Source organism: Gouania willdenowi, chromosome 17 (genome assembly GCF_900634775.1).
Source record: "Gouania willdenowi chromosome 17, fGouWil2.1, whole genome shotgun sequence".
Taxonomy (NCBI): Eukaryota; Metazoa; Chordata; class Actinopteri; order Blenniiformes; family Gobiesocidae; genus Gouania; species Gouania willdenowi.
In genome coordinates this window covers 25003575-25017735 of record NC_041060.1, presented here as the reverse complement: position 1 = coordinate 25017735, position 14161 = coordinate 25003575, and the positions used below count along the sequence as shown (strand labels likewise).

Sequence of the window (14161 nt, the reverse complement as noted above, 5' to 3'; positions counted from 1 at the left end):
TTCATTTTTTCTAAAAACACACACAATACACACTATAGGTTGTTTGGCAAACAATAGTCAATATCTTATAAGGTACTTATCATGGAAATGTTAAAGAAACACAAAAAAAAACCTTTCACCATACTACATCAATTTTTTCTTACAAGAATTTATAAACACGATAAAACCTCATCTGATATTTTTCTAGCAATGACAGAAACCTTTTTTTTTTTTTAAAGTCATTTCAGAGTTGCAAAATCAGCTCATTTAAACATCCAGCATTTTCTGGAAGTCATATTCATAACAAACCTATGGTCAGACTTTGTGTAATGAAGTTCATGATGAGACAAAAAAAAAAAGCAAATTATTCATACACACCTTTTAATTAAAATAGATCTATAGCAATGTTATTGCACAAAGTGGATACACGTCAAAACGTTTGTGCATTGGTACATTCCTGCATACATTATAGTTTTCCAAAATCTCCACAATGCAAATATAATTTGAAATCCAAGTTTTTTTGACTGATGACAAAACACATTAGATATGTGCTGACCTAAGGCCAAACTTTATTTAAAAAAAAATTAAAACTAAACATTCGCTGCTTTCCATGCAACTAAATGTAGTGAGTAATTTCACAGCACAGTCCAGCAGTGGCTGCATGCGCAGGTGCTTCTTTTACTGTGTTTCAATAGAGGCCAAACAACGGGTACGGATTGAATGAGTCCACGGTCTTGTATCAGTGAATGTTTTCACATGTACATGTGTGTCGGCAGCATATATTTGCCCACCAGAAGCGAGTGTGTTAAATTCTCTTAGCATGTGTGACGAATGGAGTGTCTGGGAAAAGTGCGGTGCGTTGAGCGGCCTCTCCTTGCCCCTCACAAAGTGAGTTCAAAAGAGCCTATCGATATGTCAGGGTCTCTCTTTGTCCTCTATCGTCCTATCTTATCTATCTGGTTCTACATCCCTCTCTTTCTGCATCACGCCCTGCACTTCTCTTTGTATCTTCTTCAATTTTCCTCTGGTTGTGAATAGAGTTGATGCTGAGTGTGAGAGAGATGAACCAAGTGAGCGAGAGAGATAAAAATAAGAGAGCATCCCCCACTCATATGTCTTTCATCCTAATCCTTAGTCTCTGTCCAAGAAAGGGCCTCCTTTTCACTTGTTTGGCCCAAAGCCTCTTATATGTGACCTTTCTGTGTCTCCCTCAGGGCTTTCTCCCACGGCCAGAAACCCACGCACACAAACACACACATCTGTGCATTTTAGCACACAAACCACGAGGACTAAGAGTTGCCTGTGAGCGTTCCAAAAAAACTTAGTGTTTCACCCTAAAAATAAGCAGAGGTCACAAAGTATTTGCTCGACACACACCATCGTGGAGACTGTTCTATGTGTGGAACTGACACAGCCGCTCAGTATGTGCCCCGCCTGAAGGTTGAAAAGCAAATTTACCGCCAGGCTGACTAACACAGCTGCTGGGATTGCATGTCTCTCGTTAAATGAATTGTCCTCAATAGAGATGGACGTTTGGCAGTACATTATGTAACTGACTAGGGACCATCTGAGGCTGTGTGGGTGCAGGTATTTCACATGTGTGTGTACACGTGCGTGTGTGTGTGTGCGCGTGTCAACGTCCATCTCCTCCGTGCGTTATCTCTCACACACACGCTTGTCTTATACAAACCCTGCGGAAACAAACTAGTGCGGGCATTTAGGAATCGAAAAAAAGAATCGAACTGCAAACATCTTCGTTACGGTTCCGGAACCGGACGTTAGGAACCGGTTCTCGGTGCCAACCCTATTTATAAATGTGACTCTTAACGCTTTCCTTTTGGACTTCTATAACGTTATGAGTTTGCTATTAAAGTATTTATCCTGGTTTTGTCTTGTACTTTTTGGTGTTGTCGAAAAAGGGGCGCCCGAGGTTCACCCCCTTCTTTTATGCTTCATAAAGGTAGAGCTTCTACTCGGAAAAAAACCTGGAATCAGGCCAAAGTGCAAGTTGTGGAGAAACACCTGATGATGCACTTCATCAACTCTGCGACCCTTGCCTGCAAAGAAGAGGAACTGCATGCAGTGTGTGGAAGACAAGAAGAAGAGCCTCAAGAACAGGAAGTGGAAATCTATTAAATTCTAGGTGTATCACAGCATTATAAAGAGCACTTTGGAAACTCTGTGAAAAGCATGTCTAATTGCCTTTTGGTCACCTCTCTCTCTCTCTCTCTCTCTCTCTCTCTCTCTCTCTCTCTCTCTCTCTCTCTCTCTCTCTCTCTCTCTCTCTCTCTCTCTCTCTCTCTCTCTCTCTCTACGGTGGCCCGCAGGGCTCAGTCTCTCTCTTACGATGGGAGAGGTTTCCGGTGAAGAATCGGAGGATTTGCTCCACTTCTCCGTGCACGAGCTGCCCACACGCGGCTATGTCGTCATGGAGGAGATCAGACGTCAGGGGAAGCTCTGTGACGTCACCCTCAAGGTATCAGCGCATGGACCCCGACGTTAGCCTGATGGTGCTAGCTGCTAGCAGTGCTAACACAGTGCTAGCATGCTAACAGAGCGATTATTGAGTGTTAAAGGTACACGGTTAGTCATGTCACTGACAGCGGAACCGGTTCGTGTTCGGCTGACCCTTGACCCACAGAGGTGGGTGGGGGTGACGACGACTAAGGGTCACGTGTTTAATCAGCTTAAGGGACGAACCAGCCAGAATATTATGACCTCCTACAGACCACAGACTGTCAGTGTATTTCACTGGACCTGCTGTGGTTCTCCACTTTTGGGTTTGGGCTTTTTATTTGAGGGCTTGCACTTTTATTTTGAAAGGGAGTTATTGATGTTGTTGCACTGCGGTGAAGCATTTGGTATTTAAGTGTCTAATTATCCTATTGATCAGAAACGGAGTCCCTAAAGGGACACAGCAATCATTTATTAATGTGTAGTTACTAGTTTTACGTTGTGCTCATGGGAAACTCCCATAAGTCTGGTGAAAGGAAAATAAAGAAAAGGTCTTATTGACATTTTACTATGAAACCACAAAACTTCAGGTGCTTCAACATTCTGATACTATATCCATCCAACAATCCACTTGTGTCAGGGTTGTGGGGCAGACAGTATATGTTGAATTGAATTGTGCAACTATAATGTGAATATATCTAATTATTGAAACATGTCAACCCCTGACCATGGTCACCAGTTCAACTAAAGATGGTAGGTTAATGAATGATCCAGTGTAGTGAAAAATAATCCTACGTGTGAAAGCCTCCTACAGGCACATGCTCACTAAATATATACGTAGTAAATATATACACGTTACATTTTAACGTTACATTTTAACCCTAACCTGAACCCTAACCCTAAAAATTAAAGGAAAGTTTATTACCTTTTTATTTTTCAAAATGAAGGACACGCTAGTGCAGTTTGCTAGGTGCGTATATGCCTACTGTCCACCGTAGGAAACTTTCACGGTAGGTTTATTCTACACTACACTGGGTTAAACAGTCAAATATTTGTACTAAACAGGACTTTTGCATTCTGGGAGTCACTGAGAGGTGACGAAAATGATTTAAAGTCAGCAAACCCACCACAAACACAACAGATCCCAGAAACACCATTAACCACCAGATATACTCAAAACTCAAACAATCCAGTTCCACACCCTGGCGTTAAATCCAGGTTAAGGACCTATGTCACAGACTCACAGTGAAGACCCAAACAAACTGGTAAAATGACCCAGGTCGCAGATTTCCCAGAAACAGTCAGACTCAGGACTTAATAAACCCGTGTGATGGATTTCTTGGATACAGAATTGACCCATCAGAACAATGTAGGACTCAAATGTGTCACAGACTTCCTGGAAACAGTTTGAACTCAAACAATCCAGACTTATTACCAGAGTATAAAGGGTAAAAAACTAGGGATGTCTGGATACAACTTTTTCATTACCGATATTGATCCGATATCAGCATGAATCATACTTTTTTTTTTTTTTTTTTTTTTATTAAAAATATATATATACACTTATTTTGTAGTGTGAAATGTTAGAAAAGTCTTGATCAAATGATGTTACTCAAACAGAGAACAATAGTCAGCAACAGTAGGTATGAGAAAAACTGACCCATTTATTAATAACCAATTGGTTTCATACATTTTATTTTTCAACATAATATCTACAGTATTCTACAATTAAATTAAATAAATTAAAAATTAATTGGGGAACAAAAAAAAAAAATCGGAGAATATGGAAATTTGAATCCAATATTCGTTCGGATTAAAATGACTCAAATGTACCAGATCAATTCAGTGATTTACTCAGATTGATCTATAAAATGAATCGAGTTCACTCCAATTGAAAACAACAACAATGGAAATCATCTCTGATTGTGAATGCAGGTGTTTGACATTTCTTTTTCAACTAAAGTATTGTGAAACATATTTACAACCAAATCAATCACTTATAAGGGAGGATCGGCTGAATTATTTTTATTTACCACTCACTGATCAGGCAATGCTGCAGAAGCTTTCACATTGCTGTTGTGTCTGCAGGTAGGGGATCACAAGTTCAGCGCTCATCGCATCATCCTGGCAGCGTCCATCCCATATTTTCACGCCATGTTCACCAACGACATGGTGGAATGTAAACAGGACGAGATCCTTATGCAGGGCATGGACCCCAGGTACACGCACACACACACACACACACACTGCGAAGGGAGGGACCGGTGTCTTGTTCCATCATTGATGGAACCTCAGCCAAGGAAATGAAGACCCACATGAAGCTCTAGATGTAATGTGTGTGTGTTTCTATTAGGGATGCAACAATACTGTCAGCCCTCGGTTTTTTGTTCACGGTTCGGTTCTGATGGCCCGGGACGTGAAAGTGTTTCCACTGTTTGGTGTTTTAAGTAAATTAAAATAGAGCTCCTTTTTTTCATTTTAAACCTTTATATTTTACTTTGAAGCAAAACAAATTTCATACACTGTATGGTGTATTGTATGATATAAAATAAACAACACTTAAAGCTGGGGTATGTAAGTTTTTTCTGGTTTTATTTGGTCAAAAATCCATAATCATCTTATTATATTGTATTGTATATTGTAGGGATGTAACGATTAATCGTAAGGCAGTTAAAAATCGATTCATAGGTATCACGATTGACATCGATACTTTGAAAATTGAATCGCAGTACTTTTTTTAAACAGCAGAGGGTGCTATATATTTATCCCTTCTCTTGTCCAGCAGTGTACCGGCGGGCGGAATCTGCTAATATTTTCTTTCTGGCCGTCTTCTACTCTTACACATTAATGTTACATGTTAATAAATGATTCTTTACCCCTTTAGCACCGAAAGAATATTTGTAATATTACGTGAATATCTGTAAAAGTCACGTTTTTAGATCTGTCTGCTAGCATAGCATCTCTTCTTCACTGCTAGATTAGCTGCATGCCAACTGACCACTGGGTTTCCAGCGCCCTCTGCTGGTCCAAACAAATATCTGACGTAAATCAGTGCAATGACGTTTTTTTATTTTTTTTAAAAGTCCAATTGTTAAGGCACAAAATACATTTTCAGTTGCACTTTTAAAAATAAAAAGAACTATTATGCAGTTTTGGATTGTTTACTATAGAACCAGAATTTAAATTAGTAAGCTTCTTCTTCATTTGTATTATTCCTTTATTTATTTCATTCAAGATTTATTTTTAGTTAAATTGCATTGTTTTGAATAGTTTATCAAGGGATTCTTCTGACAGTTAAAAATAAAAGGAAAATAATACAGTATTTTCAAGTTTTTTTCCCAAAAAAAATATAGGAATATTTTTCAATCATCATTTGACTACAGTCCCATTTTGTAAAATAAATCGTGAGAGAATCCTATCGTGAACCCAGTATCGTGAATCGAGTCGTATCGGGAGTTGAGTGAATCGTTCCATCCCTAGTATATTGTAATTCAAAGTGTTCTGAGTGGACAGTGAAACTCTGCTCCTTCTCCTGGCTCTGGAAATGTGCTTTAGAAATACAGGACTCAGCGTGATGCTGGATTTCAGCCAATCAGAGATCTTTCTACCAACAGGGCGATCCCATGAGCTGTTTTAAGCATTATTATTGACTGCTCGAGCTGTTTGTCAAAAGCCAATGTGCGTTCTCGCTCTGAGAGTAGGGACAGTCCCATGGCATTACAAACTATAAAGGCACAAACGTGTTCTGGAGGAACGCTGTCCACAGAGTCAGTGTGTGCAGCGAATTGCGAGCAATCTCCTTTCAGTCAGCACAGTCCGCCCCAATAGCTTATTAAAAATAATCTAAGGTGGAAAGACAAGATCCAGTTCATCTGCAGTGTGGACAGAGTTTGTCTGCTCTAATCAGCTGGGATCGTCTGCTTGTGTTTGAGCAGCAGCTGTGTCTCTCAGCCTCTTACTGTCCTCACAGCAGTGAGTGATACGTGCTTTCATGTCTCTAAAACATCACAAAACTCTCTAATAGCACATTTGTTACTAGTGTCCAGTCTCACAGTGTACGCTTGCATGCGAGTTTCGTTCAGGAGGGGAGGGGGGAGCGATTCTACAAACCGCAGCTTTAATAAAATACATAAAAAATAAAATAATGCTTCTAAAGGACAATATACAAACTAGGGAAATATTTACAAAAATAAACAAAAAAATCATTACTTTCAATAACTAAACCTGTACTTAAACTTAAACTGGCCATTTATTTTGTAACATGGATCCACCATATTTAAAAGATGATGAAGCTCACATCTCCAACCACCAAAAATGGCTGCAAATCCCTGGCGATGAACACCTGCTGCCTTTGTTATTTTTTGTATTTCTCTAAATAGACTATGTCTAATGAAGGCACTACTGGGGTGACCACTGGGTAGCGTCACCAAACTTTAGCGCATTGTGATTGGCTTATTAACTCATGTGGTGGGTGTGCCTAATGCCTGCGCGCTGACTCACAGGCACATATTCAAAGCCAATTTAGAGAGACTTACAATACGCGGAGCCTATACGTCAAACCGTAAAAAAACGCAGTTTACAAGTCAGTATTGAACCATGGATGCCGTACCGAGTGGTTCAATATATTGAGAATTGTTGCATGCCTAGTTTTTATGTACTTACGTGTGTGTGTGTGTGTGTGTGTGTGTGTGTGTGTGTGTGTGTGTGTGTGTGTGTGTGTGTGTGTGTGTGTGTGTGTGTGTGTGTGTGTTTGTGTGTGTGTGTGTGTGTGTGTGTGTGTTGCAGTGCTCTGGAGGCCCTCATTAACTTTGCGTACAGCGGTCACGTTGCCATCGACCAGCAGAATGTACAGTCTCTCCTCATTGGCTCGAGCTTCCTGCAACTGCAGAACGTCAAAGACGCCTGTTGTTCCTTCTTGCAGGAGAGGTCAGACACACACACACACACACACACACATACATACACAGAATAACACAAACACACATTATTGAGGTGTCTGCTGTTTTTCAGGCTGCATCCAAAGAACTGTCTTGGCGTGCGTCAGTTTGCTGAGACCATGATGTGCACCACCTTGTACGACTCGGCCAACAGCTTCCTCTACCAGCACTTTTCTGAGGTTTCTGCATGCGAGGAGTTTCTGTGTCTGCGGTCGGAGGAGCTGGTGGAGCTGGTCAGCTGTGACGAGCTGAACGTGAAGGCGGAGGAGCAGGTAACCGCTTGATGTTTAAACCTGTCTGTTTCCTGACCTCTGAGGGGAAGTGTGTGTTTCAGGACTGTTTACCTGTGCAGGTGTTTGAGGCCGTGCTGTCCTGGGTTTACCACGATCGGGACCGACGGGAAAACTTGCTCCCGCAACTGCTGTCTAAGATCCGACTGCCTTTGTGTCGGCCGCAGTTCCTGTCGGACCGTGTCCAGCAGGACGAGCTCATACGCTGCTGCCACAAGTGCAGGTGAGAGATGCAAGTGACATGGGTTTGTTCGTCTCGCTTCTTGCTCTCCACACACCATCTGTAAGAGCTTTTGTGATTGGTTGGAAATCGTAACGTGGGATCAGCTGCACTGAATGTTTCCACAAAACACAGCGGAGATGGAAAAAAAATGCTCGAGTTAACCTTTCTAGTATATGAAAACAAATTTAGTAAAACAGTAGTCAGTATTAACAGCCACTGAGAGCGATAATGTGTGTGAGAGAGAAAAAAAAGCTGGACATACGAGGCGGCCCGTGTGGAGTCTGGTGTGGCTGCGGTGCAGAGAGGGTGCTTTGCACGGAGTTCCATAGATGTCGCTTTGGACGCACCACTCCAGTGAGCTCCTGTGCTTTTCTCTCCATGTTTTGACTGTAAAACTCTCATGTTGCGTTGATGGCAGGAGCGTCAGGCCAGAATCAGCTGTGTAATTTACGTAGCGATAGCATAATCTTCACATATGAGAGTGTGTGACAAGCGCTGCTCAGGAGCTCAGACCTGCTGGATGATGGTCAGTAGATCATCTTCAAATGGTGCTGACTGATTGTTGCTGTTTTAACTTAGATCAATGACATCAACAGGTCAATAGGACGGTTTCTGCCTGTTTTCCATGGACTGATAAGACCTGACGGAACAGCTGCATTACAAGTTTAAAAAAAGCATTATTAAATGTTTGTGTAGCAGACAGAGAAGTCCATCTGCCTCCATTTAACTTCTTCATATGTCACTTTGTGCTTCTGTGCGCTCACGTCTCCACGTTAAACGAGCAAAATGTTCATTTAAATAGGGAGGTCTCCACCACGTCTATACTCACAGCACCACCAAAGGATTTAGGGACACACCTGGTTTACCACCCTTTATTTCAGATCTTAGTGAATCTGCCCCTCAGTGTTTACATTATTATGTATATGAACCATTTGTTCATAACAGTACAATAAAACATGCCTCAGATGAAAGCTATGCATTTATTGACAGTTTTTAAAACTATGTTGTTATAAGTCAGAGGAGTTTAACACAACCAGGAAAATCCAGTAAACAATCCATCATGTTGAGTCATGATCCGTGAGGTAACATTTCCTTTGACTATCTCCATAATGCACCTGACAGAGGCAAGCAGTGAGCTGTTATTATATCATGTTTAATGGATATTCTGACCCCTAATCTGCAGCCTCAGTGTTTTTATCTCTTAGTGACTTTAAGGCAGCAGCAGGTCATGGTGCTCTGTGCTGAACTCTCTGCTCTGGTTGTTGTCAGAGACCTTGTGGATGAAGCCAAAGACTTCCACCTAATGCCGGAACGCCGTCCTCACCTGCCCGCCTTCAAAACCAGACAGCGGTGCTGCACATCCATCACAGGGCTCATCTATGCCGTGGGAGGACTCAACAGCTCAGGTACGCTGCTCACCATGTACACCGTTATATTTGTGGCACAATTCTGAGTGTGAGCCAGGGTTGTAATAGTTTTGGATTTTTCCATTAGTTTTAGTTCATTTTGACTTTGTATTTTTAAGTTCAGTTAGTTAGTATCCTTTTTATAGCAGATTTGCTAGTTTTCATTTTTTTGAAAATGCTTAGTTTCAGTTGGTTTTTTGTGTTAGTTTTTGTTTTGTTTACATATACATCAGAGAGAAATGCGCTAAATGGATTGTGGCTGCATTATGACACGCAGTCCTGATTCCCTGGAGTTTGTACCCCTTATTAACGCATGGAGTGACGTTTGCACACGTTTTAATACCCCTAAACCTTTAGTGAATCCGCCCCTAAGTCATTTAGTCTGATCTATTTTTTATTCCTTTAACAAAGGATTGTGGCACTAACATAACTCCATAAAGGTTTTCATCCCTGGTCTATGCGCTGCAGGAGACTCCTTAAATCTGGTTGAGGTCTTCGATCCCATTGGGAACTTCTGGGAGCGCTGTCAGCCAATGAGAACAGCTCGCAGCAGGGTGGGCGTGGCTGTCGTTAATGGACTCCTGTATGCCATCGGTGGGTACGACGGGCAATCGCGGCTCAGCACCGTGGAGGTTTACAACCCGGACACGGACAACTGGACACGAGTGTCGAGCATGAACAGCCAGCGCAGGTTAGCACGCTGAACTACAGACCACTGAGTGCAACGATCAATATGTCAATCAATCTTTATTTGCATACATCATGGGTGACCAACATGACATAGCATCAAATCTAACAAACAGACAATACATTACAGGCCATTATTCTTTAGAAGTAATATCAATGACCAGCAGATAGCAGTTAAACACTATTGATGTCCCTAAATTATTGTATTTAATGTAATTTTCATAGTTATAGTTATAGTTATACCTTTATTTGTATTTAGTGCTAATCTAGTTTTAGTTATGTGAGAAAAGTTATTGTTTGACAAAATAATACCAAATCAGGGTGTTTTTATTTTTATTTATTCAAATAAAAGTCATTGCGACTGGTTCTTCATATGAAAGCTTTTTTGTGATTTTATTTTATGTGATCATATATAAATGTAGTCAACATTTAATAAGGGTTTGTTGTGGTTTCAATTTTGTCATTTTGGTGTTTGAAAAAGTCTGGCTTAAGTGGAACGCAACACGTGGATTCTGGAATGTCTGGAACTGTACAAAATCAACAGGACATTAACTGCCTTCATATAGAACTCCATGGAAATGTTCAACACCACCCTAGAGGTCAACTCAAAGTGCAAAGAAATGAAGTAACAATCAGTCACCTGCTCTACTTGGATGACATCAAGCTGTATGATTAAAAAAGAGATTTTGACTCACTGATCGACACTACCTGGATACAGCAAGGATATTGGGATGTCATTCCAGTTTGACAAGTGTGGCTGGATGGTGTCCAAGATATGCAAGACGAATAGGACTGAAGGAGTTGCCCTACCAGAGGGAATCATTGGAGACATTCAGGACAGGTACAAGTATCATGGGATCTCACAGGCTAAATCAAATCATGAGTCAACCACAACCAAATAGTGAGTAAGGTATGTCCTGAGAAGTCAGCTCAACGCTCAGAACAAAGTCTGACCCACCAACATGTACACACTACAAGTCATCAGACACAGCTTGGATCATATGCTCGACAAAGGTGGAGAATACAGCCACAAATGTTAAGACAAGAAAAACCACCCCAAGTCAAGCACCTTGAGGCTATTTACACTAAGTATTAAGAAAGACGCCAAGGACTAGTGAGCATCAGAGCCACTCTCCAGGATGAAACACTCAAAATCCAGGACTACATCAAGAAGATGCTCCATATGATAAGTTGCTCAGTAAATGTCTCAGACAATCACCAGATGAGGAGAATGTGGTAGAAGAGCAACATGGAGGGACAAGCCCCTACATGGAGCACACTACCATCAGACAGAGGAAGTGTCTGATATCAAGAAAATCTACCAGTGACTGGAAAATGCTGGACTAACAGAAATCACAGAGGCACTAATCAACAAGAGCCATAAAGGCCAGGCTCTACCACTGTAGATCAGAGCCAAGGTGCATCTGAGATGCTCCAGCACATAGTGACAGGGTGTAAGATGCAGGCAGGATCCACCTACAAGGAGTGGCCCCAAGTGGATGGGATAGTCATCTGTACCCAGTATGGACTGGAAGTTCCCAAATCCTGATGGTAAACACCACTAAAGGTGATTGAGAACAACAGGGTTAAGATCCTGTTAGACTTCAGCTTCCAGACTGAAAAACAGCAGCTGGCTAATAAACCTAGTTATAGAATGCAGTAGCCTGGGTATACATAGTGATGATTGAACAACACCAGCAGAGGGCAGTGGTCGCCACATGTTTGAAACACTGATATAAAGTCATATCTTAAGAATAATCTGCAGACATCACTATTACAAAAATTATTTAAATTGATCAAATGATCAAAAATAAAGATTAAACACAGTCTTTAATGCACTGATGAATATGATGTCGTCCTCAGCGCCATGGGAACGGTGGTAGTAGACGGACACATCTACGTGTGTGGCGGCTACAATGGGAAATCCTCTCTGAACTCGGTAGAGTGTTACTCTCCGGAGACCGACAGGTGAGCCAGCTCAGTGTGTGTGAGGTCACCTGACAGGGATCTCAATCTTTACAAATCCTTTAACATACCTGTGTGTCCACAGGTGGACACTGGTAACGGAGATGAGCGCGAGCCGCAGTGCCGCTGGTGTGACGGTGTTTGACGGACGTGTGTTTGTGTCGGGCGGACACGATGGACTGCAGATTTTTAACACGGTCGGTGTGAGCTGGAAACTAAAATGTATGAGCTATGACATTTTAGGGAAAACAGCACTGATACAAATACAGTAGCCGTTAACCTTTTGGTGTAACAGTTCACCTGGTGATCATTAAAACTGGTGACACGGGATGGCTTTTCAGTGCATCAAATATGTTGGTGTCTTCTCGTTAATACATCAGTATGTAATATATTGGTATCTATTAATTGGTAACTAATAAGTTAGTATGAAATATGTTTTTGGTATCTAGTATGTCAATATCTATTGTTGGTATCTAAAATGTTGGCATTTCTCGTTGATATTTCTGTATCTAAAATGGTATTACCTAATATTTTATCTAGTAGGTTGGGATCTATTATGTTGTTATCTAAAATGTTGGTATCTATTATAAAGGGGTGTGCATTGCTATGAATCTGACAATACAATGATTCACAATTTGATATATCTGATATATTTGATATACCTCGATATATCCCGATACTAAATCGCTAAATATATTGCGATATCATCGATTACAAATTTCGCCTTTGCAAATAAAAAATGCCATGAAATACTATTTATTTATTTTAAAATTGTGAGACCAAGTAAATGGTAACTAACTAATTCATGTATCAATATCAAAAACAAGTGGTATGTTTATCAAACTGTCAAATTACACATTTCAGAAAGTTAAACTTTTGCTTCTACAACAGATTCTGATTCTGTTGGTTTGGACGATTAACGCTTGTTAGAAAGGCAACAAATTAGTCAGTATCTAATACATAGGTATCTAATACATTGGTATCTAATACATCAGTAGCTAATGTGTCTGTAGCTAATTCGTCCGTAGCTAATATGTCTGTATCTAATACTTCTGTATCGAATGCGTCTGTATCTAATACATTGGTATCTTTTTTGCAGGTGGAGTCCTACAACCATCACACTAACCGATGGCACCCAGCTGCAGCAATGCTCAACAAGCGCTGCCGTCATGGCGCCGCCGCCCTGGGCAGCCACATGTACGTGGCAGGTGGTTACGATGGCTCTGGCTTCCTGAGCGGCGCGGAGGTTTTCAGCTCGGCATCGGGACAGTGGACGTTGCTGGTGCCAATGAACACGCGGCGCAGCCGGGTGTCGCTGGTGTCCACCTCAGGCCGCCTGTACGCAGTGGGCGGCTACGACGGACAGTCCAACCTCAGCTCGGTGGAGACGTACAACCCTGACACCAACCGTTGGGCCTACATGGCACCGATGGCGAACCATGAGGGCGGAGTTGGCGTGGGGTGCATCCCTCTCCAACCCACCTAGACTCTCCCATCGCAGGCTGAGAATCAGGGCTGAAAATGATGCGGCAATGTCCGCCGGCTGCGTCGCCTTCATCGGTACGACGGACGTACTCAGACCGGCATACTGATGCCAGGGTTACGGGATTGTGGGTAATGTGTAGAGCTGCTATGTGGACAGATTTCCGTGTGTGACTTTCTACTTGATCCAAAAAAAAACTACTGCAGACTTGAATCTGGGTGACCTTGGATCTGTTGGTGATCTGAACCAATGTGAGAGAAGACATCATGTGATTATACGGACAGGCGCGCTTCCCGTCTTCGGCAAAGTCAAAGACGTTTGATTGAAATGAAACAAACCAATCATCAGCAGAGACGTCCAACCGGACGACAATTTCAAACAACACGAATCCACTCGACGCGTTTTGTAAAATCTTCATATTTAATAAAATTTATTGAACAAAACTGTGAAGATGTCATATTTACCTTCAAAAGCAGGACAAAGTAACCTTTATCAGTTCAAATGGTGATCATTATAACTGGTGACATGTCATGGCGGAAGTGAGGCTTTAATGCTTTGACTCCATGTTCACTCATAAAATTCCTGGAGAAGTTATGGAATTTGAAAAAACGATTTTCCAGTCTTAAATGGTCATGACATATTTTAAATGTTTTGAAAAGGTGTTTGCAAATATAGCCTATTTTATTTTAATGTTTAAATTATATTAAACCCCAAAGATCTTAAGCGTTATCTCAAAG

The 14161-nt window shown here is 41.4% G+C and overlaps 1 protein-coding gene across 4 annotated transcripts; it reads left to right on the top strand.

Annotated features, from left to right (window-relative positions):
* The first annotated feature begins 2296 nt into the window (after window positions 1–2296).
* klhl18 (kelch-like family member 18) lies at window positions 2297–13867 on the top strand. Of its 4 annotated transcripts, XM_028473524.1 has the most exons (10): window positions 2297–2455; window positions 4522–4652; window positions 7219–7359; window positions 7444–7642; window positions 7723–7883; window positions 9153–9289; window positions 9758–9980; window positions 11840–11944; window positions 12027–12138; window positions 13041–13867. In XM_028473524.1, exons 1-10 carry the CDS (start codon window positions 2327–2329, stop codon window positions 13425–13427), a joined length of 1725 nt encoding a protein of 574 aa, XP_028329325.1. In that variant the 5' UTR covers window positions 2297–2326; the 3' UTR covers window positions 13428–13867. The 4 variants fall into 4 exon arrangements, with proteins under 4 accessions (XP_028329325.1, XP_028329328.1, XP_028329327.1 ...); XM_028473527.1 differs by lacking the exon at window positions 4522–4652; XM_028473526.1 differs by lacking the exons at window positions 2297–2455; window positions 4522–4652 and adding an exon at window positions 5975–7122 and having other exon boundaries at window positions 7185–7359.
* The last annotated feature ends 294 nt before the right edge of the window (window positions 13868–14161 follow it).